Below are 26,386 nucleotides of genomic sequence, written 5' to 3' on the forward strand. Positions count from 1 at the left end.
AAGGCTCAGTTTTTATGAAGTCCATCAAAAGATCAATGGTTGCCAATGCTTGCATCACCAGGGAACTCTCAGGCAAAGTGTGTACTTTAGTAAATGATACTGTATCAAGGGGTGCCTGGGTGGCTCAGTTGGTTAAGCCTCCGACTCTTGATGTTGGCTCAGGTCTTGATCTCCCGGTTGATGAGTTCCAGCCCTGTGTCAGGCTCTGTGCACCAGTGTGGAGCCTGCTTGGTATTTTCTCTCTCTCTCTCTCTCTCTCTCTCTCTCTCTCTCTCTCTCTCTCAAAATGAATAAACTTAAAAAAATTGTAAATACTGTATCAACATTGGCTCATCAAGTATAACAAATGTACCACACGAATGCAAGATTTCAATAATATGGGAAACTATGGGTGCACTGGGAGTCAGGGGACATGTGAGAACTCTGTACCTTCTGCTCAACACTCTACAAACATTAAATCTACCCTAAAAAATAAAGGCTATTAATTTTTTAAGAAACCACAAAGATTCACCTAATATATCAAAGAGCATTTTGCATATTATTTTAATTAAAACTGCTATAAACCCACTTTCCCCTACCTATCCCCATTTTGTTCTGCTTTTCTGTAAATAACATTTATAAAAATGTTTACCCATATAAAAAGGATTTATCTAAGGTGCTTTCCAGAATTATTCCTTCTTGCATATTGAGGTAAATTATTCTTTGTAATAAGTGGGAAAAAATATTTCTTTCATTTATTAATCCAATTAAAAATGATTAGTGCTAAACTAAAATTCCCAACCAAAATTCCAAAGATGAGCAAAAGAAAGGCCTGTGGGGGGGAAAAGAGATAAAGAACAATTAGAGTATTTTAAACCTCCACCTTCTCCTAATGTATGTTATAGTACAAAATACATGAACTTCCTTGACGGAGATCAAATACTCAGGTATAAAATGACAAATTATTTTTTATAATAGAATTCTTAAAAGAAATAAAAGCTAACCTACCCCAAGTTTTTTCCATGAGAGAAAATCCTCTCTGCTAAGTTTTAGATAAAATAGTCCTGGGAATACAAAAATCAAACACGTTGATGTACTGGACCCTTTAAGTGAGAGGAAAGAGGAAAACAAAGCGGATATTAGAGGATGTTGCCGGCATCAGAGGCCAGGCTGGATGACAATTTTTATCTATTTTGTGACATAGCTTTTTAAAAATAGAAAACTTACCAACTACACCAAATACATTCCTAATGTCAGGGACATACATTGCAAGTAAAACAATGATAATATTGAGTGCGAGAGTGATCAAAGAGTGGCGAATCCAAGAGAATGGAAAATTGGAGAAAAACATCATCATGAAAGCTTTTCTTGTCTGTGTAACAGAAAAAGAAACAGATTTAAGTAAAGAGAAAGTGTCAAAGTCAAAATACTTGCTTAGGCACAGCACAGTGACCAGAGCATCCACGCCCCCTACACCATTTAGATTAAAAAAAAAATACAGTATAAACTATTATTATAAAGTGTTGAGGACAAATCAAGTAAGAAATATACCTTTCTGAATGAGCTTAATAAAAATTATTCTGCTTTAATTCTTGAAGCAATGTTCACGTTCAATTTCTTTAGGTTGCATAATTTTCAAAATGACCAACAATAACACTGCATGATAAAATCTCAGAGAATCATTTTCATTAAATTCAGAGAGAACAACAAAAAGTTTGAAACAGAAAAAAGAAATATGCTAGGGGAAAGAAAGATCGTCTACCATTTTATTTTATACGATCTGTTTCATAGCATGTGAATATGAAAACTAGTTTATGACACTTCCACTGCCAAGGAGGTGGGCAGCGGGCAGTCACACCCCGCAAATGGTTACCCGCCAGGCCACTGCATGGCAGGGTAGTCCATGCAGGGAGTGAGCCAAAAATCTTGAAGACCCAGTTCTTCAGGAACTCGCTGTTGAGGGATTCAAGACATTTATGCAGAAACATTCATACCTAAAGCCTCTGTTTCTATTTTCTCAGAAATTCTTAAGATTCTTACATATGGCAACTAAATACAGAATGAAGATCTGTTCTGCCCCTTAATTATAATTCTCGAGCAAACACAGTATTTTGACTAAGATTAAATTAGAATGTCTATGTGAAAATAAATCTACAATAAACCAGAACAAGCTTATTTTTGCTGACTTGACTTTTGCTTCTTCATGCACATTCTTTTGAAAACAGAATACAGAATTAAAGGAGGGGGGAAACCCCAAACTTTAGAAGAACCATAGTTTCTAAATTGGAAACAATGCTGTGGGAGAGCGTAAATCTAAACTAAATCTCAGAAAGCACAAATTAGCTTAGTGGTTCAGTGTTATTTTTGTGCCTTCACAGGGCCATATGCAAGTATGAGGTCTTTGATCAATTACTGGACTAATGAATAAGATATACAAGCCTAGATGTGATTCAAACATTCTAGTCTGCAAAGAATTAGCATTGTCATATCAGGGAGCTGCTACATTATCCAACAAGACCGTTAAGAGTACTTACAGGGAAGTGGATTAGAGGGACCGTCAAAAGCACAGCAAACAGTATGCATAACTTCACAACCATGACAACAACATCATGTGGCAAGTACTTGCTATAACCTTGCAGTAATTCTGATGCCACTTTGTCTGTAAATTAAACATTATAAACTACTAAGATGTCAATAACAGCAAAATTATTTCACTTTGCACAAAATGGATCTTCACAAATTTTGGATTCCCAGTACCAAATACATCTCTGGCCTTTCCCCTATCTTTTGAAATACAGAGATAATAGTTAAATATCTTCTCTAAAGTTACAATCTTTTCTTTTAATTAAACTAGAAATCAGCAGAACTTATAAAATTATGACCATGAAAAAAATATATATATCTTGAGAACTTTTCCATAATCCAAAAGTTTTGAACATTTATTTTGTAAGATGTTTTCACACGTATCACTGAAAGTGTACCATGCATACCCTTGTGTAACAGTTAGGAGGGTAGCTAGGCTGGAAAATATTAATTGACTTGCCCAAGATCACACAGCACAAAGAGGTGGAGTTTGAAGAGCTATATACCCACGTTTTCGGTGCCAAAGCCAATACCTTTTCCTCAATACCACAATGTTTATGAGAATCTTACACTTCTGTGCATATTGTCTGCTTCATCAACATTTCACCTGTAAGTTCCTCTCTCATAAGAAAATGTAGTTGTAGGGAAATGGCCAGCAAGCCAGTGGTAGTCAGTGACAGAATTTGTACATGCTATGTTTTGTTCCATGTCAGTCTTCCATTTTCCCAATGTCTTCTGCACCCCCCATCAGAAGAGGGGTATGAAGAGTGGGCATTCTCAAGAATGCTCCATGTCCTGCCTTACAGTGAAAGATCAGTTGGTACTTAGAATACTACCTTTTATTTTTAAGTAGGCTTCATGCCCATGGTGGGGCCCTATGCAGAGCTTGAACTCATGACCCTGAGATCAAGACCTGAGTTGAGATCAAGAGTTGGATGCTTAACCAACGGAGCCACTCAGGTGCCCCAAAATATAATGGTGCTTTTTAACTTTTTTAGACGTTTACTTTTTAAGAGAAAGACGGAGCACAAGTGGGGGAGGCGCAGACAGAGAGGGAGATACAGAGTCTGAAGCAGGCTCCAGGCTCTGAGCTGTCAGCCCAGAGCCAGACGCGGGGCTCAAACTCACGAACTGTGAGGCCATTACCTGAGCTGAAGTTGGCTCCTTAACCAACTGAGCCACCCAGGTACCCCGAATGGTGCTTTTTTTAATTGGAGAGTAGTATGTTTTCAAAGAGATGTTTTGGAGGAAATAAAAAACACACCTCTGTTTTCAAAGAACTTAATATTTGAAGGAGCCGTAAAATGAACGTATACACATATAGTATAAATACAGATATGTGCATGAGTGGCAGTAATAAACAAAGAGTGCTTGTGAGTAGGGAAAGGTACTTTGACTTTGGGATGAAGAAGGAGGGAGGTGTGGGGAGAGTCATCATGATATAGTGAAGAGTAGGAAGGTAGAGGGTTCTGTACTCTGGGACTACACAGACTAATGTTCAAATTCCTCTACTTACTAGCAACTTAACTTCTCTGAATCTCTTGGTTCTTCTATCTGTAAAGTGGGACAATAATATTTTGACATGTGGAGTTACTGAGAGCCATAAATGAGTTAATGCATGGGTGGAGAAAGAGATTCTCAGAGGAAGAAGTAAGAACACAAGCAGAAGCCCTGAAGTAGCACAGAGGATATGCATCTGAGAAAATGAGCAGTCCAGTGGTAGTAAGTACTTACAATGGCTGACACAGGATGTGGTGTAGAGACAGTATTGGGTGATAAGGCCAGAAATGCACTTAAGACTCAGTAACAGAGCTGTCCATAAGGTTTGTATTCAATATGGTGGGCTAGAGAGACGCAGTGACTTCTGAAGATTTGTGTATTATGATCTGAACTAAGCAGGAAGGAAAAGATACCCCAAACTGAAGTACGAGTTAGAAGGTTACTGTCATAATCACTGAGAACTAATGAGAATTTGAACTAGACTAGTGATAATGGAAAAGGGAGAGAAACCAATTGTCTAAAGCCTCAAAGAACTAGTTTACATGATGGGAGATTAATGGGCTAAGTAAGAGATTAAGAAGAGCCAGGAGAAGCACCTGGGTCGCTCAGTCAGTTAAACGTCAGGCTTCCGCTCAAGTCATGATCTCATGGTATGTTGGTTTGAGCCCCGCGTCGGGCTCTGTGCTGACAGCTAGCTCAGAGCGTGGAGCCTGCTTCAGATTCTGTATCTCCCTCTCTCTCTGACCCTTCCCTGCCCACACTATCTCTCTCTGTCTCTCAAAAATAAATAAAAAACATTAAAAAAATTTTAAAAAAGAACAGAAGGGCCAGGAAAGCTGGATTCTATTTCCAAATCTGAAATATTTGTGTGTCTTTGAAAATACATGGCAAACTATTTTATTTCTACTTTCTGAATCATGAAAATGAGCTATTAACACTACTTAAGAATTTTGTAGACTTTTAAAATGGTCTGGTTATTATGTAACACTTGGGCACTGGGCTGGCTCTCCAGAGGAACACTTGTCCTTCCTCAACTTACAATGCTTTAACATCTGTAAAGAGCCAATATTATTAATCTAGGTACATACTTATAGGTCTCTGTAATCTGAGAAAACTCAGATATTAACTCGGCCTTGGGAGCGCTGGATAAAAGGATCCCAAGCAGCTCCAGAAGCCAGAAGAGCTAGATTTATTACGAATTCAAAATATCTGTTATATATTCACTTTCTACTTTCCAGGATGAAAACATTTCTTCTGAGCCAGTCAATTCTGTGTTCTTAGCTGAGCCTTAACATATGTGAGGGATAGAGCACAACACACTTCTCTGAATTCAAACAAATCTCTATAAATCTTAGTAAGAATCTGATGGTGATCTCTGCAAGTCATATATGCTATTAAGTCAGAAGGCTGTCTTGTGTAACACACATTGTCAAACCATCCGAAGTTGATAAAAATTACCACAGTAGCAGAGAGATCACGGGATGAGTGTTCAGGATACATGCTACTAATAGTGTAATGATTCACTTCATTTTTTTGGGCTTCAGTTGCTCATTTACAAAAGAGTTGAAGGCCTTACCTTGTGACTAGCCCTTCTGATAATTGCTCAGTTAGTAATTTCTCTCCATAAGACAGAGCTACTGTTATCTTGACAGAAATATACCATAAAAGATGTTCCTTAGTTATGATTAACAACCCCCCAAAAGCTACTGTGAACAGAAAAATCAATATCTGAATCTTCTTTTGTCTTTGGAGAAGGAATTACTTTTATATCATTCTTTCTATCTATCACGTACCTATGATAAGATTTTTCTTAGATGTATACTTCTTCATTAGATAAAATGTGGACAGTCTGAAGAATTTGTGGTGTATTAAGTCAGACACAATATAACCGCTTTACCTGATAACAAGGACAATCCCTACTTAGGAAATATTTCATTTACATAATGAAAATGTTTCACCTCTGTGTTCATGGAACAATAGATTGGTAGATCAGTAGGTAAGTAGACAGAGATATATAGATATGTCTGGAGCTTAAGTGAGCCAGGTTCTTCCAAAAGCTCATTGACAAAAACTTGGGATGAAGGAAATCTGGGTTCTCTAGCATAAGTCCTGAGGAGGGAACCTTGTAATGAAAGCACTACCTTTGGAGACAGTCAGAATTAGATTCAAATACCAACGCATCATTCATTAGCTGCAGGTATCTGGCCAAATTGCTCAAGCTATGTGAACCTATACCTCGTTGAGTTGTTCTAAGGATTAAGTTAAGCAATATATATAAAATACCTGACACACAGTAAATGGTAGCTCAATAAATGTATTAGCATCCATCCTTCCTCCACTTTCCCTTCGATCTAAGCTTTCTGACAATTTAATACAGCATTTCATGGTAATTTATGTAACTATTCCTCAGCTATCCTGGAGACTGGCAGACCATTTGAGGCTTCTTCCAGATAGCAACTGATCCATAAAGAGGAGAAGGTGGTCTATTTTTTGGACTTTTTCTCAATATTGATGACTCCTAAATACAGTAGTATTGTGCCAGTGATTTTTTTTTTTTTTGTGGCAAGATTGCACTTTACTGTGATGCTTAGGATCTTTATATACCATAGATGATTACATCATTTTTCTAATGATTACATTGTTTGTTACTTCCAGAAAAATTATTATTTCCATGGTAGCAAAAACAGAAAATCAAAATAGAAATGAGGTACAATAGAAAAACACACAGCTATTCTGCTATACTAAGTGTTTGCTCAATCTCAACAGAGAGCTTGCTACGGTATCTTATTATTCTAGAAGCCTTACTGAGCTCAAGTCTGTCCAAAAACTCACAAACCCAACAACCCAAACTAGAGCTTATATAGTTCAAGAATTTTGTTTTATGAGCGATGATCAAAAAACTTCTCCATCTGCCTTAATTTTCTTTGTAGTGTGTCCAGCAGGGTGCCGTACTCATGTTGGAGATAATACTTTTCTTGATGGCGTACACAGAGCTCTACCACTTTTATCCTACGTCAGTATAAAATGCAAGAGCAGATTTAGATTAATGAATGGCCTTTATTACTGTTAAAATAGCATAGAGATAGCAAGAAAAGGACGATAGAGCAATTATAATATTTTCATACACTGTAAACTCCAAGAGCACACACATTATACTGTCAAGTTACCATATTTAACTTTAATTTCATTAAAGATGGTGAGAAGTATAGTGCTGAAAAACTGAGCACCCTGAAATTATAAAATAACTACAACAAAAATGATAATAATAATAACAGTAGCTACTGGCAGTAGCTCTCCTTTGCGGAAGAATGCTATGTGCCAGATACTATAATAGATATTTTACACATAACTCCTTTCCTCCTCAGTACAACTCTATGCAATTATCCCTGTTACAGATTAGGAGACGACAAGATTACAGGGTAAGTATCCTGTTCAAGGTCACATAGCTGGTTAGAGCAGAATAGTTATCTGCACAATATTTGTTGGATTTCAAAATCCATACTCTTTCCACTGGGATTAGGAAAGGTGGCTGGTTAAGTAAAGGTAGCTATGCAAATAAACATTGTCCAAAAACTTGTCAGACTTGGAAAAACTCTGGGAGAGAAGCAAAGTGCCATTAAAAGTAATCATGGATGTCTAAAACCTGAAACACGTGCAAAGGCTATCAACCATGAAATCAGAGTCGTAACAGCTAAATATCACCCGAGTAATAACAGCCATTTTCTTGGAGAGCTGTTATAAAAGCACTCATAAGCTGAAAAGTGTATTCCAGAATTGACAAATTGACTGCAATTTGTTACAATGGGTTTGTTTGCAAATTAAATAGGTTTGCAGATTAAACAAAAGAGCCTACATTTTTTTTCTTATTCTGGACTTTTAAGTTTTCCTTTTTCTTTAAGTTTCATTTTCTTTCCTTTTGCTTTGGGTTCTTTTTGGAACATGGGGAAAAAACCCCACATACCAAGCAGAAAATTTTTCAAAAATAAATAAAAATTTACTTAATTTTTTTAAATTTAAGAATTTAAAAGAATCCCTTTACCAAATTTAAGAGGGGGGGGAAGGTATCATAGTACATACATTGCCAAATTGTGTGAATTAAGTCTGAAGGCAAAGATCTCTGAGATCTAAGTGTACAACTACAGTCCAGTGTAAAACCCTTTTGTCTCTCAACTTGTTCTTTTGCAATTAAGATGACTGATCCTTCTAACCTCTCAAACTAGATTCCAACAAATTGAATTCTTAAAAAACAAAATCATTATTGCACATTTGTTTCTTGTGGAAAGACAGCAATATCCCTAAGCCTGTGGCTTTACTTAGGTGTTAAAATTTTTTTTCACATGAAGTTATTATTAATCTTGAACTTGATCCATATCTTTGAGAGAAAGAAAACCAATTCTTTTTAAGGCCCATAAAGCTACCACAGTGCTACACTGAATTTAGCAGCCTAAACAAATTAACTTACTAACAAAAGGCAGAAACAAAGTCTATATTCAGATGTGAGATCAACTAGAGAATAATTTGTAATTGATAATTAAATAATATACTTACCATAAAACGTGAGGTACCCAAAGAGGGCAGATATAAAATAAATGAGAAAACTTAAGCCAATTGCTGTATTGGTTGCATTTTGCATTCTTTTCTTTGAAGGGCTAAAAGACATAAATGGCAAAAGTAGAAACTGTGATATGAATTACATCTAAAGAAACAAATATCAACCAAGCCAGTCAAGAGGACTCCTTAATTGTTCAAGAACTACTTCACTAATAACTATATACTAGAATTTCTGATTTGAAATTACTGCACAAAGATTTTGCTCCCAGGAGACATTCTCAAGTTGAACCAAACTAGCTCTTCATTGTTTTATTTTAAATAAATACTTAGGGGTGCCTGGCTGACTCAGCCAGTACTGCATGTGACTTTGGATCTTGGAGTTGTGAGTTTAAGCCCTACATTGAGCGTAGAGATTGCTAAAAAAGAGGGGTGCCTGGATGGCTCAGTTGGTCAGCTCTTAATCTTGGCTCAGTCATGATCTCATGGTTCCTGGCATTGAGTCCTGTATCAAGCACTGTGTCTCCAGAGACAGCGCAGAGCCTGCTTCAGATTCTCTCCTGTCTCTCTCTGCCCCTCCCCTGCTAGTTCTCTTTTTCAAAATAAACTTTTAAATAAAATGAAATAAAATCTTAAAAAAAATAAACTAACACTGAGAATCCAGTGATGAGAGGGAAGGATTCATAAAGGTGAATGTCATTCAATCTGAAAGTCAAACAAGTAAAAAGAAATACTTAATACATTTAAAATATTCCAGGATTCTATGGTACCTTTGAAGTTCACAGTATATGGGCAATATTGAGGTATGGCAGAGAAATGAAAAAGCCATGGTAGGTATGGCATAAGCGCTCTGAAAAAGAATTTTAAAAGATCAAATTATTAAATACCACTGTTTAAACCACTACTTCATTTGACAATAAACTCAGGTCTTCAAAAAAAAAAAAATCAAATTGGTTCAATTGACTTCACTGTTCATGAATGATCTCTACATAAAATGAGGATGTTCTGTGTTTTTTTGTTTTTATTATTTTTTCTAAAGAGACACAAGTATAGTAACCACCAAATGTTTTTACTTAATAGTTAGACTGCCTGTGCTAGCCAGAATATTTCTTGGCTGGCCTCTAAACTCTATACAAAGGAATACCACCAACTGAATCTAAGAGAATACTGAAAATATTAATCTCATTTTAGCATTTTACCTAGGGTCTCTTTCATTGGGAATGAACAGGATATATTCTAGACCAATGAATTCTTAAAAATCCATTGGAATATATAAACATAATTGTTTTTTCTTAATTAGAATACCTAAGAGTCAGAGGAAGTTATAAAGCATACAAGATACCATCTAAATGAAACTGCAATCTTTATAAAATTAATGGTGATTTACTTTCTCTTTTCTACTTAAAAATTTTCTAACTTTAGACTCTTCAACAAAGGTTCCAGATGACTGAAGACCTATCTTGGTACATAATGCCTCCTAAAATACTTGAAGGGAGCTAGGAAGGAGAGCTGTCGCATTTCCGGAGCCTGGGTTAGGGGAATGAGAGTTTAATTCACAAAACCGTTCACATATTGCTCAGTGCCTGGTTTGCCAATTTTACCCGACCTGGATCTTTAAGGCAGATGGCCTTTACCATATAAAGGATGTGGTAATCTCCCTTCTGGAGCCAGAGACACATTTCTCATTGAAAAACTAGGGATTAAAAGGAAAATTCTGCATGGAGGAGTTAGCACACTAACATGCTACCCTGATAAGAGCTGTCTAAGAGTGGAGGGGATTCTAGTACCTGGGACTTGGATTTCAACAGAATAAAAATAAAAAGGTAGATGAGAAACTTGCAGCAACAGGGACGACTTTGGGTTCTTCTAGAACAGTAAAGGGGAAATTGTCCAGATCACAGTTCCTCTGCTGATGTTCAGAGGCTCCTGCAGGTGTTTCCGGCATATTCTAAGGTTCTTGGAGCAAGGAGACTGGGTCTTCTAGGCCCCACTGCAAGCATCATAAACCTCAACTCTGGAACGTCAGCCAGAAGATATATTGGCGGCACTCAGTTGCTGGTACAGTGATGAGGCTGTTTAGCTACAGACCGAGGTTGTACTCACAGGGGAGGAGTTTTTGATATAATTGGCTATTTAGCTTTACAAGTCCAGAAGGCAACAGGAAGTCTGTATCCACAGAGGACCTTATTGGCCAGACCAGACATTCAGTAAATCTGTTCTTTTAGGCAGTGGCCCATTTAAAACAGGCTCCATTTAAAGGCATGCCAAGAAAAAAAAAAAAGGTGGCTGTTTCATAATGGGCCACCCTGTGTTAAATAATATTATTCTTCTGGTAGGCAACCCTATACTTAGCACTTTCATGAAAATTAATTAGTTACAGGTACAAAGACCTAAGAGACCCTGTTACATAATTCTCTTAAAACTTGAAATGTGAAAAATCAACCAAAAGTATCTGTTAATAACTTACACACCTCTTTGGAGAAATGAAAGAGCTTTGGTTTACAATCATCTGTAGCGTTTGAAATCTGTTTAAGAGGATAGAGGGGGAAAAAGAGAAACCAACAGTCATTAAAAGTCAGAATACACCCACAAAAATGATGTAGTTATTATTCCTAGGCTTTCAAATAAAAATCTTTCAAAACAAAGTTCCAAATTGCAATATAGCCATTACTTTTTCATTAATTAGGAAAAAAAATCATTATTGCTTGGGTTTCTTTTTTCTTTTTAGCTTAAAATAAAAAGAAAGAAACTGAAAATGTAAACCATTACCTGGAAGTATTGCTCTACATAATTTAATGGCAGAGGACAAGGAATGGACCATTTTTTAATTATTATCTGTAAGAATAAACAGAATCCACACTCAATTTATTTCTTACAAGAAATTGATTTCATGACAAGAAATTGATTTCAAAGAAGTCAGCATTACTTCAGTTAAACGAACACCATCCCAACTAAGAGCTAACAAACATTCTTTGCTTGTGTGATCTTTTTCCATTTAGAAAGGGTCATCAGTTAACATGGCTGCCTACTGTCAGAGGGAAAGGGGGGCTCCGCATATCTGCTTAGTGGGGATCTCCCCTCTTAAAGACTGAGTACACTCATGTCAACTTTCAAAACTCCAATAGCATCTAGGCATTACACAAAGCACAACTCAAAATGGGAACGTGATGCTTTTAGTAACAGTGGTGTAAGACTATGGTCATTTGTGGATCTGGCATCAGTAGCAATAGAGAAAAATTAATAGCAGTTTTGGAAATGGCCATAGATGGAAATAAGGAGAGACCCCACACAAGGCAGGAGTTCAGGGATCTCTGATGTAGAAGTACTGTCCTCCGGCTGTTTTTAGACTTGTATTACTTTTGGTAAACGTACATAAGGCTGGCTAAGAGTAAGAGCACATAGCTAGTGAACTCCAGCTGGTAAAAAGAAATTTTTAAAAAATTAAGAGAAACCCAGAGGGACGCTATCTCCCAGAAAGAATCACTGCAGACATCTCAGGATTTTACTCTGGACCACGCCATCCTGCTCTAGGCCTACAGTTGTGGACATGTCGACATTACTATTGTTGAGGCTGTTTCAGGGCACGTAATTACTTTGTAAATATTTGCTCCAGGCTGAACCCCAGCACACAGAGGGGCAAGGGAGAATAAAGGGAGCATTTGTCTTTGCAGGAGACTAATAAGTAAATGCTATTCCAATTCGGTATTTATCTAGTTTGGGATTTTACCTTATTCAAACAAAATTTTATATAGCGATAAAACAAATTAAGGAAAACGTACACTTTTAAGATAAAGTTAATAGTGAACTAAAGAATTACTTTGAACTCAAACCTTCACCAAGGAAAAAAAAATAAAAGGGTAAACTGAGTAAGTTGCTTTTGATATTTCTAGGTGAGTTTTCAATATGGAAGAAAACTACATAATGGTCAACTTACCCAGGAGAAAGAAAAAAAATCAAAAGAGTAATTTTAGATCTTTTTCTCTGATTTGTTTTCAGAAAAAGATGAGGATGGGGTAGGATAAGGGATAGAACAGGATAGTGGTTACCACTGGTCTGTCTTCAGCCCTGCCCCAAATTCAGCACTGCATACCTTCCCCATGCTAACAGCGATGTGGTGGCAACAGCAGCCAGGGACTGAGCACCTATGTACCAAGTACTTTGCCAAGGTCGGAATGGGAGCCATCTCATTTATTTAATCAGCTTTTATTGCTTGACTTGCAAATCAAAACATTTCAAAACAATGCTCTAAAGTACAATATAATGATCTTTTCATTTATTTTTCAATGAATTTCTAATTAATGAAAAAAATCATTAGCAGCTTGGTTTTATATTAATATAAAATTGAGTTACTAGAGTTAATTTTCCTGCAGAGACCCATCCCAAGCCTAAGCCCGCATGGTGGGATGGTGAGATATGCTGTCCTACAAAGTAGAAGTATAGAATGAGAAGGGATAGATACCCTTCTCAACAACAGTGACAGGGAGTCCTTGCTCAGGCTCAAGACACAACAGGGTAAGAAGAGAAATCCAGGGGTTAGCAAGACAAAGAGAAAAAGATTAAGTTCACGTGAACAAAAGACCCTTCCTTCTCTCTGTTCCAAGTCCTTCCTATCTTTCAAGGTTCAAGTTTAATTTCCTTCTCTCCTCTCAGTTCCTGCAATTCTTATTCTGAAGCAAATAAATCAATATTCAATTATGTATTATCCTCATTGTTCTCTATTGTTTTCCAGTTAATTTTTCTTATCTCCATTCCGAGATTGACAGATCCTTAAGAATAGCACGAACAAGTCTATAATGCCTCACTTAGTGCTCAGAACAAGCAAAGCTTCTGACTAAAAACCATCCAAACTGTTTTCTATTTTGATTAATGGCTCACTAAAATATTACTTAGAATATTTATCTATACTCAAGCTAGAAGCTTTGGAAAGAACGGCAATCCATCTGTTTTCTCAAATGGACCAAAAAAGGCTAATCCATCCAGTTACTGTCATTCTGAGCCCCTGATAAAATTGACTTCAGGGAGGCAAAATTTTACATTAAATTTTTATGCAAAATAAGGATCTGGGACAACAGACAAGACCTAAAGTTTTGCTTTCTGTCTAGCAGCAGGCATCAGCTCAAAGGTCAGCCAAGACGGGTGCTCACAAGTACATCCAGGAGCTACAAAGGGAGAGCAGTCCACTGTAACGAGCTCTCTTCTCAGGGTGCAGGTTGGCAGTATGGTGGTCCACAGGCTCCTCACCCAATCCAGCCCAGTAAAGCCCCCAGACTGGGGCACAAGGCCAAGCAAGGTTATGTCATATATCAGATTCATGTATACCCCAGGGGTTGCAAACACTCAGTTCCTAAGGGGTAACCTAGGACAGGCCTGTCCATCACAGTGCTAACCAGCTAAGATCGGCCCAAAGCCTGAGTCCACTGCAGATGTGCTAGCGGGACACCACTGGGGGACTGTGAGAGTCCTGAATTCTAACCGGGTTGGCAAAGATTCCATGTACAAATTCTTTGAGGTTAACTTCATTGATCTATCCCATTAAGTTCTCAGAAGAAGCCTGACATCAGTGGATCACCGAACCAGTCCACAAGCACAGGCAGGTGTGAGAGCTGACATCTGCAGGCCACAAGAGACACGGCCTTGGAAAGGGTCACAAGTTCCACCGCACTGTTAGTGGTTCCCGCCAGGCAGCACGGAGAAGACACAATACTCCCCAGCTCCACCATTACTGCTAATGTAGGTCATGTTTGTAACATTTACCTCATAAACGATTTAGGACAGTCATATCTGCTTAAAAGTATTCTTTAATTTGTCTGTTAAAATGAGTTGTCTGCAGACTGTTCCCTAAATGCATTGTCATCTTATGAAAGTTGAAGCACAATAATGTTTGAAGACTATAAGTGATGGTGTATCTTGTTTCTAATAAGATAAACACTTTTATCTTTGCTTTACCTTATTAGGGAGTTTATATGTCGGTGTTTAAAATGTTGTATGTCATAATAGGCATAAAATAAATTCTGTAAAAGTGGAATGCAGAAGGTAGCTACGTAGGTTTGTAAGTACATGGAATGAAACCCACACTTCATTGGGATGATGTAACGCTCTGCTGATTTACCCTCAAATGGGCTGTTTTTAGGGGTTTGGTAAGAACAAGCTCTTTAAATTAGATTTTGCTTGGAAATGTGAAGAATATCCTAACCCTTTATCATGATCATATGCAGAAAAATAAAGTTAACAAGGGCCCACATTTTTAGGTTTAATCCAATACTCCATTTATATAACTGTTGCTTCTGAAAGAATAGTTTAAAAGAATGCCACCATTTTTAGGAGAATTAAATAAACCTGTTATAAGAGGGTTCCTTACAAATGAAAATAAATCCTGCTTAACTTTAGCAAAATTGCCTTGATCTCCAGAGTACCTCTGAGGTTCACAAAGAAGGTGGAGGCTTCTGATTCTATCCCATGACTCCATGGGGTATGTAGGAGACTGAATTTCATACAAAATTGTCAGTAATGCTATTTAGCCAGTGTATAGTAAAACAGATAGAAACTGGGGACACCTGGGTGGCTCAGTCGGTTAAGCGTCTGACTTTGGCTCAGGCCATGATCTCATAGTTCCTGGGTCTGAGCCCCGCACCCAGCTCTGTGCTGACAGCTCAGAGCCTGGAGCCTGCTTCTGATTTTGTGTCCTCCTATCTGCCCCTCCCCGGCTCATGCTTTGTCTCTTCCGCTCAAAAGTAAATAAAACATTTAAAAAATGATAGAAATTGAACATTAGGTAAATGAGATGAATTTACCTTAAGATTTGTTATCTAGTAACCAAGGCTTGGATTGGGAAACTGAGAACCATCAGAGAACCTTTTAAATGTGAGGATAAAAAATGAAAGCCGGCTTTAAGGCATGCCTGGGCTGTTTAAGCTTCCGACCTCGACTCAGGTCATGATCTCATGGTTCCTGAGTTCCAGCCCCAAGTAAGGCTCTGTGATGATGGCTTAGGGCTTGGAGCCTGCTTCCGATTCTGTGTCTCCCTTTGTCTCTGATCCTCCCCTGCTCACGCTCTTTCTCTCTCTCAAAAACAAACAAACATTACAAAAAATTTAAAAAAAATTAAAGCCGGCTTTGATCAGATTTTTTAAAAAAGACTACACGTTTCATTTACATTATTTAGACAGTGTAATTTAAGAGAGTAATAGATTTGGGGACTGATTTTTTTTTTGAAAAATGTAATATAGACATTATATAGATTTACAAACACATATTGACAAAAATAATAAATGAAATCATTGACACCTTTCAAAAAAAATCTGGGTTAATATATACAGGTTTCTTTTCCTACCACTAGTATTTCTAAACCTAATATTTGAAAGTCTGAAATAAATATGACAATTAAAAGGAGCATTAAAAAAAGTGTACAGTGTCTTCATTGTCCCAATGTAGATCAGATTTAAATTGTGCTCACAGGTAAAAATCTGGGCAGATGGTTTATAATAAGTGCAGAATGAGGGTATTATTTCCACATGACTGCTACAGTAAGAAATCTGCGTCAAATCTGAGTGCCTGCCATGACAGAAAACAATACTGTGAAAAATACAACAGACATCTCGTATCAATACATCTCACATGCTTCAAGCTACTGGCTATTAAAACCAAATTATTCTTACCTATGCAAAGCTTGGATTGCCAATTATCTGTGAGGAAAAAAGTCACTGTTATCTAGACTGATTCTCTTTCACATCCATGTGTTCATTTGCATACATAGGTCATTGCTAACCATGTAGATACTTTTCAACAATTAATATATGAAACTGGGCTACTTTCTAACACCATATAGAAAAATAAACTCAAAATGGCTTAAAGATCTTCAATTAGGATTAAATGTGAGACCCGAAACCATAAAATTCCTAGAAGAGAACATAGGCAGTAATTTCTCTGACTTCAGCCATGTCAACATTTTTCTAGATATGTCTCTTAAGGCAAGGGAAGGAAAACAAAAATAAACTGAGACTACATCAAAATAAAAAGATTTTCCACAGCAAAGTAAACCACCAAGAAAACTGAATGGGAGAAGATATTAGCAAATGACGTATGTGATAAGAGGTTAATATCCAAAATATATAAAGAACTTATACAACTCATGCCAAAAAAAATCCAATTAAAAAATGAACAGAGGAATTGCATTTTTCCAAAGAGGACATAGAGATAGCCAATAGACACAGAAAGATGCTCAGTGTCACTAATTACCAGGGAAATGCAAATCAAAATCACAATGAGGTATCACCTTACACCTATCAGAATGCCTAAAATAAAAAAGACAAGACATACATAGCAAGTGATGGCAAAGATGTAGAGAAAAAAGAACCCTCATGCACTGTTGACGGGAACGTAAATTAGTACAACCACTGTGGAAAACAGCATGGAGGTTCTCTACAAAATTAAAAATAGAAATAACACATGATCCAATATTCCACTACTGGGTATTTACCCAAAGAAAATGAAAACACTAATTCAAAAAGAGATATGCACCCCTATATTTATTGCAGTACTATTTACAAGAGCTAAGATATGGGAGCAACCTAAATATTCATCAACAGAAAAATGGATAAGGAAGATGTGTTGTGTATGTGTGTGTGTGTGTACATTATGAGATATCACACAGCTACAAAAGAAGATGAGATAGTGTTAATTGCAACAACACAGATGGACTTTAGAGGGTATTTTGCTAAGTGAAATAAGTCAGACTGAAAAAGACAAATACCATATTTCACTCACCTGGAACCTAAAAAACACATGAATAAACAAAAAGCAGACTCAGACCTATACATCCAGAGAACAAACTGATGGTTGCCAGAGGGGAGGAGGGTAGGGGGATGGGCAACATGGGTGAAGCAAAGTAGGAGATACCGGCTTCCAGTTAAGGAATGAGTAAGTCAGGGGAATAAAAGGCACAGCATGGGGAATATAGTCAATGATACTATAACACTGTTGTATGGTGACAGATGGTAGCTACACTTGTGGTGAGAACAGTATAATGTATACACCTACGGAATCACTATGTTCAACACCTAATGCTAATGTAACACTTTATGAGAACTATACTCAAAAAATAAAAGTACCACTGTAAAAAAAATCTGTTTATGCTGAAAATAACTGTTGTTTCCCTTTTCAATGCGGAGCCTAAAAAGTATATGTTTGTGGATGTTACCTAGACTTACGGTGGTAATCATTTTGCTGTATATGTAAGTCAAGGCTTTATGCCGTAAGCCTTAGGCTTAGATAGTGCTGTATGTCAATGTATCCCAGTTAAATGGAAGGACGAAAGAGTCTGTGTTCAGTTCATTTACTTCTAAGATACAAGTCAGACAATTTGAGGGGGGAGGGCAATGATTTTTAATGCTGATAAATTCAACAAATGATTAAATGTAAACACTTTTAAGTATTTTAGTTTTAAGAGCATCCACTAAAATAAAAATACTTCTGTACACTAAACCAGGGTCACTTCCACTTTGTTTTAATAATCTCAAGTTGTTTCATGCCCATATCCCAAAAGACAGTTTAACCTAAATTAAATGCTTACTAGATAGTTGTGATAGCTTGAAACTCTGGCTCTACGATATGACTTAACTACTGGTGTACTGTGTTGCTTCTTTGGGTACCATTTTCTCTCACTCACCTTTCAGTAGCCAGGGAGAGTTCAATCCCATGCACACACAGTATTATATGGAAATCGACTGAAACACACACCTACATAAAGAATTAGACTGCATCTAAGGTTTTCACACAATCAGTGTGCTCTCCTCTCTAGTTAACCAAAAGAGATACTGAAGTTGAACTGTGGCTTTAGCTCAGCCTCTTTCAAATAGATACAATAAAAGAAATAATTTTGTAGACTAAAGTGCTTTTTTAAAATAACACAACGAACTAAACCTCTAACAGAAAACAGAGTTTACAAAAAAGAAGACATTATCACAGTAAGTTCAATTTTAGTGAGGAGATAAGCAATGTACTCTATTTTAAACTTACCACAACAGCAAAGAACACCATAAAGAAAAATGATAAACTACTTGTGTAGCCAAGAAAGCCTGTAAAATAACAGTAAAATAAAAAGCAATTTATAAGGAAAGTGTTCCTAATGTACAGCAAAAGCTATACATCTTGGGCATGTTTTCTATTATGGTGCCTGGTATCTGGGGCTTAGGGCTGAGAATAACAGCATTCCAACTATCTGTCACAGATCATTTATGCAGCTCTGTGCAGCAGAGCTGGAACAGGCTTACCACTAATGGTACACTGTAAGGAAAGGCTGCTCTTTAATGTTCCACTGTAAAGATTTTATTTTAGAAGGGCAGACAAAATACTACTGCAAACCAAGTAATGGGCTAACTAGGCAAGGCTGAAGGCTGAACAACCTAAAATAAGTCCAAGTTCAAAATTATTCACCACTACCATCCTTCTGCTAAAAATGTGGTACTGTGAAATTTAAAAACCCCTTAGCATTATCTTTTCTCTTTCTTCCAAATAAAAAAATGCCCTCTTCTCTAAAGACTTACCTATTTTAGGAAGAAGTGCAAGAGGGAACACAATGCAAACACAAATGACTATTAGCAGTGTTTGTCCATCGAGATACCAAGACCTATTTGAAAAAGAAAAGTCCTATTTTAGGCACAGGAATCCAGTGTTTGTGTTTAATAATAGTCAATGTTGGGGAGAAGTGACAAGGTAAGCACAAAACTGGTGAAGGTAAAAACTGTGTATAAACTGTATATAAAAAAATATAGAATATTGGAAACAAACATCTAATACAATGACAATAAAAATTTTTTTAAGTTTATTTATAAACTGTGTATAAACTGTGTATAAAAAACACAAAATTGGAAACAAACATCTAATACAATAACAATTAAAAAATACAGAAAATTGAAAACAAACATTTAATACAATGACAATTAAAAATTATTAAGTTTATTTATTTATTTTTTTGATAGAGAGACACAGGAGGGGAGAAAGAGAGGGAGAGAGAGAATCCCAAGTAGGCTCTGCACCATCAGCACAGAGCCCCATATGGGGCTTGAACTCATGAATTGTGCGATCAAGACCTGAGAGGAAACCAAGAGGTGGAAACTTAACCAACTGAGCCACCCGGGCGCCCTTAAGACCATGACAATTTTAAAACAAATTATGTGACTAGGGGACAATCATTAAAAAGAAATTTTTACAAGAATAATAACATAATGAATACTCAGTTAACATCATAAATATATATAGCATGATAGCAATTTTGAGGAAAAGGATAGATTCATTAAAAATGCAAAGGAACTACAACATATTGATAGCCATCATCTCTGGGTGATAGAATGAGGAGTTATTTTTCTTTTTTACAGTTTTCTATATTTTTCAAGTGGTCAAGAAACAGCATGAATTAGTAGGAAAAGAGGCACTATATTTTGCATATAAAGGCATTAGAATGTTAAATGAGATAAAGGTAGGTTAAAAGTGTGTGATTATGTATTTGATTACTTAAGAAAACTGGATGAACATAAAAAAAAGTCAGAAGTAGAGATTTAAAATACCAGAAGCAGATATTTCTATGTGGTAGCAATATGAGCAATTTTTATTTTCTCCTGGTTTGCATATAGGTAGGTTTCAATTTTCCAATGTAAAATACACGTGTGGAAATTTTTAAATGTTAGAATTAATGCCCCAAGAATTTAATAGTCAAGATTCCATTTTAGTATGTAAAGGACAAACAATCCAGGAAAGAAGTATAACTGGTAAATATGCATGAAGAAAAGTCCAATCTCTGGTGCTAATTTAAAAAGTAAATATGAAGCAGTTGAAATTAAACTAGTAAAATTATTTTTAAAATAATACTCAAGGATGTGGCACTGGTCTTTCATGCATTGCTAGTGATCTTGTCAATTACTACTACTTCTGGAAAAACAATGACAATATGTAGCAAAAGCAATAAAAAATGGTAATCTAAGAAAATAATCTATAATATAAAGAACTCTATGTGCATGAAGCTATGAATACAACATTATTATATATTAAGAAGCTGGAGGGAAATCCTATATATTAAATAATAAAAGACATTAGATTAAAACAGCATATTCAGTGGAATGTTATGCAGCTTATAAAACAAGGCAAGTAAAATGGAAAATACTAATGATAAAAATATAAAATATACAGTTATTAACTATGTTTAAAAAAGCTTTCTGAGAAAAATTAAAAGGAAGTAAAAATGACTAGGTAAGAGACAGCATTATGATTTTTATTATTTGCTTTCTTTTCTAAATTTTCTGTAATGATTTGTCACTGAAACATATACATATATACACATGTATAATAGTAACAAAGTAAAATTCATGCTAATATGGAAGTAGAACATCAAAAACAATAGGGATTATTTGTCCAAATCATGTGGTAGATGCTTTCAGAATTCCCCATTATTGAAAATGCATCCTCTATTTCAACTAGGTAGCTAAAGTCTCCCACTGACGTATTAAATTAAGAAAATGGATAGGGGCACATGGGTAGCTTGGCTGGTCAGACATCCAGTCCAACTTGTGATTTCAGTTCGGGTCATGACCTCACAGTTGTGAGGCTGAGCCCTGCGTCAGGCTCTGCACTAGGCATGGAGCTTGCGTAAGGTTCCCTCTCTCCCTTCTTCTCGGTACCTCTCCCACCCGCACGGCTCACATTTATAAAACAAAAAGGGACAAACTCCTAGAAACATACATCAAAATTGAATCATGAGAAATAGTAAATACGAACAGAGTACTAATGAGTAAGGAAAATGAATCAGTAAATAAAAACTTCCCAACAAAGAAAAAAGCCCAGGACCAGATAGTTTTAATAATGAATTCTACCAAATATTTAAAGAAGATTTTATGCAATTCTTCTCAAACTCTTCCAAAAAACTGAAGACAATGGAACACTCACAAATTCATTTTATAAGGGCAGCATACTCTTAATATCAAAGCCAGACAAGGACACTATAAAAAAAGAAAACTACACGGGGCTCTCAGCATGGATCCACCACGCAGGTAAAGTCTGTGAGCCCGAGTTTAGGCCCCGGCGAGCCTAAACCCGTAATAAAGCCTTTTGCTTTTGCAAAAAAAAAAAAAAAAAAAAGAAAACTACACATCAAAATCCCTGATTGACACAGATGCAAAAATCCTCAAAAAAAATTAGCAAACTGAATTCAGTGATACATTAAAAAGATCATATACCATGATCAAATAGAGTTTATCCCTGCAATACAAGGGTGGTTGGACATATGCAAATGTGATACAGCACATTAATGGTATGAGAGATAAAAATCATATGATCATCTCAACAGATGAGAAAAAGCATTTGGCAAAATACAATAATCTTCCATAATAAAAGCCTCAACAAATTAGGTATAAAAGGAACATACTTCAACATAATAAAAGCCATTTACAACAAAACCTATAGGTAACATCATACTCGATAGGGAAAAGTTGGAAGCTTTTTCCCTAAGATCAGAAAAAACACAAGGCTGCCGAATCTCACTACTCTTCTTAAACATGATACTAGAAGTCCTAGCTAGAGCAATCAGGCAAGATTTTTTATTAAAAAAAAAAAAAAAAGACAGCCAAATTGGAAAGGAAGTAGGTAATCTGTTTTTATTAGCAGATCATATGATCTTATGCAGAGGAAATCCTAAAGACCCAACCAAAAACCTCTTAGAACTAATCAACACATAGTTGCAGGATACAAAAACATCCACATTCAGAATCAGTTACATTTCTATACACTAATAACAAAATATTGAAAAAGAAATATTCCCATTTATGACAGAATCAAAAACAATAAAATATGTAGAAACTTATCCAAGGAAGTGAAAATTCAGTACACTGAAAACTATTAGACTTTGATAACAGAAATTAAAGACACAAATGGAAAGATATTCTATCTTCGTGGATAGGAAAAATTAATTTGGTAAAATATCCATATTGCCCAAAGCTATCTATATATTTAATGTATTCCATATCAAGATTTCAATGACACTTTTTACAGAAATAGAACAAACGAGCCTACAATTTGTGTGGAACCACAAAAGATCCCGCAGAGCCAAAGCAATCCTGAGAGAAGAAACAAAGCCTCACTTAGAGACTTTTAAATGCTGAGAACAAACTTGAAGGCTGAAGAGGGAGGGGGGAAGGGGAAGGGGCTTGATGGTCATGGTGGGGAGCACTTGTGGGGAAGGGCACTGGGTGTTATATGGAAACCAACTTGGTAATAAACTATTAATAAAAAAATAGAAACAAAGCATCATACTTCCTGATCCCAAACTATGCTACAAAGCTTCTATAGTATTCAAAATAGTATAGTACTGGCTTAAAAATAGACACATAGAGCAACAGAACAAATAAGAGAGCCCAGAAATAACTCTGTGACCATATACAGCCAACTAACATTTGACAAGGGAGCCAAGAGTGTTTAATGGGGAAAAAAGTTTCTTCAATAAATGGTGCTGGAAAACTGGATAAACACATGCAGAAAAATGAAACGGGACCCCTATCTTATACTCACAAAAATGAACTTGAAATGGATTAAAGACTTAAGTGTAATATCAGAAACCATAAAACTTCTACAAGAAAACACAGGAAAATAACTTCTTGACATTGGTTTTGGCATTTATTTTTTGGATATGACATAAAAAGTATAGGCAACGAAAGCAAAAATAAGTGAGACTACATCAAACTAAAACACTTCTGAACAGCAAAAGAAACAATAAACCATGTGAAGAGTCAATGTATGGAATGAGAGAAAATATTTGGACGCTGTATCTCTGGTAGAGAGTTGATATCCAAATTATATAAAGAATTCATACATGTCAACAGCAAAAAAGTGAACAATCAATCCAATTTAAAAATGGGCAGAGGAACTGGACACTTATCCAAAACAGACATACAAATGGCCAACAAGTATATGAAAAGATGCTCGACATCACTAATCATCAAAGAAATACAAGTTACAAACACAATGAGATATCACCTCACACTTGTTCGTATGGGTATCAAAAAGACAAGAAATAGCCAAGTGTTGGTGAGGAAGTAGTGATAAAGAAATCCTTGTGCACTGTTAGTGAGATTGTGAATTGGTTCAGCCACTGTGGAAAGTAGTACAGAGGTTCCTAAGAAAATTAAAAATAGAACTACCGTATGATCCAGCAATGCTACTCCCAGGCAATATATCCAAAGGAAATGAAAACAGGGTATTGAAAAGATAGGTGCAGTTCTATATTTATTGCAGCATTATTCACAATAGCCAAGATATAGAAATAATCTAAGAGTTTGTCAGTGGATGAATGGATCAAGATGATGTGGGGGGTGTGTGTGTGTGATATACCTTATATGTAGTATATAATATATTATATATATGAAATAGTGGAATATTATTCAGCCACGAGAAAGAAGGAAAATCTTACCATTTGTGACATTATGGATGGACTCAAGGGCATTACGCTAAGTGAGATAAGTCAGGTAGAAAAAGATCATTATTGTTTATCACTTATATGTATAATCAAAAAAAGCCAAACTCACAGAAACAGTAGAATGGAGGTTACCAGGGGTTTGGGTTGGGGTGGGCAAGGGAACTGAGATGTTGGTCAAATGGTACAAATTTACAGTTAGAGGATAAATAAGTTCTGGAGATCGAATGTACACCCTTTTGATTGTAGTTAATAATAATGTATTCCTGAAAGTTGCTAGGAGAATAGATCTTGAATAGAATGTGATGGAGGGTTTAGCTAATACTACTATAGTACTCATAATGCAATATAGAAGTGTGCTGATATGTTGTACACCTTAACTGTTTAAGATGTTATAGGTTATTTATACCTCCATTTAAGAAAAAAGAAAAAAAGGTTTTCCTCTACATGGATTTCCACCCCTGGCTTCCAACATGGACTTCATCATTCACTGTGTCTCTTTTGTTGCTCTGATTTAAGAGGAAGCCCTCTGAAATATATCTCTCCTGGGTATTGTTGGGTGCCAACAACTTCCTCCTAAATGGAACAAAAGAAGGAACAACAACAAAAGTACCACCACGATCACACTTTTCCCTTTTCCGCTCTAATTCATGTCTTTAGGAGATGCATGTGTCAGAACCTAAAACAGTGCACAAGTATTTCTAGCACTAATGCACCCAAAGCTGTGCTCTCTGCATTTGCACATGCCTCTCCATTCCTGTATGCAGGAGGACCTAAGAGTACACATATTAAGAATACAAACTGATACTGGACATGTTCATCTTCTAGTCACACTTGAATTCAAGTATCAAAATGGGAACTTCAAAACATCCCTCACTGAGGAACACCTGGCCACTAAATTTCTGAAGCAGGCAAAAAGCCCAGGACTCTTGGCCTAAAACCTCCCTCCTTCTGGGACCCAATATCAGACCCAGACCACTGCAGTGTCAGGAGAAAAAAAAGGTACAAAGGAGCTCCAGATTCCATCAGTCAGTTTTGTGGTTCCTACTGTCATGAAGGCGAAGTTGTACAGAGAACATATTAATCCTTAGGACCAAAGAGTTTTTTCTATTGCATAAGAATAAAGGAACACTTAAAGTCCTGAACTTTATAACTTTTACAACTTATATAACTTATTACAACTATATCAGACCACAATTCACTCATGTCCAGAAGGCATGGGACCGCCCAAGGCACTGAACTGTGGGACTAAAGACCACATCACGACCTCCCCGCAGCCCCTCAGAATCAGTTATGGTATGTTAGCGCAAGAAGAGACCTCAGAGATCATCTGGCTCAAAAACTTCATTTTATAAGTCTGTAAAAGCAGCATAAAGATGAGAATGATCTGAGTGATGGGAGCAATGGAAATAATCTCCACTTTTGAACAGTCACTTTGAGTTTATGGTATTTTTCAGGTAACTGCCTCATTTTTCTCAGGATTGTGCTTTCCTTTATACTATCCTCTTCACAGGACTGAATTTTAAATTCCTGATATAAAAAGAACTTTCTTGGGGTGTCTGGGTGGCTCAGTCAGTTCAGTGTCCAACTCTTGATCTCAGCTCAGGTCATGATCTCACGGTTCCTGAGCTTGAACCACACAGTAGGCTCTGTGCTGATAGAGCAGTATTCTCTCTCCCTCTCTCTCTGGTCCTACCCTGCTCACATATGCTTTCTCTCAAAAAACAAAAAACAAAAAACAAAAACAAACAAATAAATAAATAAAACTCTATTGCAAAATATAATTTCTATATCCCTGGTTTGGCTATTGTTTAATCATTTCCTACTAAGGTACATTAATAAAGCCAACTGCAAATACTGTGCTTTTCTTTATCATTCAACCATAAGGTGATGTAGTAATGCACAGTAAAGTTAGTTTAGATTTGATGTGCATGTCACAATCAACTGAGTTGTATTTGGCAATGGATACTTTCCAAAGAACAGAGATGATTAAACTTGCAAAATAAAACCCAGCCTGAGAAATAGAAAGCAGTAAAAAGAAATCTCAAAAAGTACATATTAAATAAGTATATTTTATAAATCAAGATTTTAGAAGAATATAGTAACCTTAAATTTTTTTCCTAAGGGGGAAAAAGCAGTATCTAACAGAACCCCTGTTTTCCTACTGTAATCTAAATATACATTCCTTTAAGCCAAAAGAATTAGAGTAAAAAGTTTTATACTTCCTAGAAAACTTGTTTGATCTGTGGATTTAATCCTATATGATAAAAATGTTCCAAATATGAAATATAGAGTATAAATCCTTAGCTGTATTGCAAATGCTTT

General features: G+C 36.3%; 1 protein-coding gene and 1 pseudogene across 4 annotated transcripts in view; one reads left to right on the top strand and one right to left on the bottom strand.

Annotated features, from left to right (window-relative positions):
* The window catches only part of SLC38A6 (solute carrier family 38 member 6), a 72,292-nt gene that overhangs the window by 12,407 nt on the left and 33,499 nt on the right, over nucleotides 1-26,386 (bottom strand). For 2 of the 4 annotated variants that reach the window (XM_029950561.1, XM_029950559.1), the window contains exons 7-16: nucleotides 19,152-19,234; nucleotides 18,625-18,683; nucleotides 11,380-11,445; nucleotides 11,082-11,135; nucleotides 9,381-9,460; nucleotides 8,611-8,711; nucleotides 2,514-2,638; nucleotides 1,207-1,351; nucleotides 988-1,082; nucleotides 709-811 (exon numbers count right to left, since the gene is read on the bottom strand). In XM_029950561.1, the coding sequence (XP_029806421.1) occupies nucleotides 731-811; nucleotides 988-1,082; nucleotides 1,207-1,351; nucleotides 2,514-2,638; nucleotides 8,611-8,711; nucleotides 9,381-9,460; nucleotides 11,082-11,135; nucleotides 11,380-11,445; nucleotides 18,625-18,683; nucleotides 19,152-19,234 (889 nt within the window). In that variant the 3' untranslated portion in view covers nucleotides 709-730. Of the gene's footprint in view, nucleotides 1-708; nucleotides 812-987; nucleotides 1,083-1,206; nucleotides 1,352-2,513; nucleotides 2,639-8,610; nucleotides 8,712-9,380; nucleotides 9,461-11,081; nucleotides 11,136-11,379; nucleotides 11,446-18,624; nucleotides 18,684-19,151; nucleotides 19,235-26,386 lie in introns of those variants that run through there. The other 2 variants (XM_029950560.1, XM_029950562.1) reach the window with 2 other exon arrangements.
* On the top strand, nucleotides 12,720-14,339 carry LOC115301067 (annotated as a pseudogene).

The sequence above is a fragment of the Suricata suricatta genome, chromosome 9 (genome assembly GCF_006229205.1).
Source record: "Suricata suricatta isolate VVHF042 chromosome 9, meerkat_22Aug2017_6uvM2_HiC, whole genome shotgun sequence".
NCBI classification, from domain to species: domain Eukaryota; kingdom Metazoa; phylum Chordata; class Mammalia; order Carnivora; family Herpestidae; genus Suricata; species Suricata suricatta.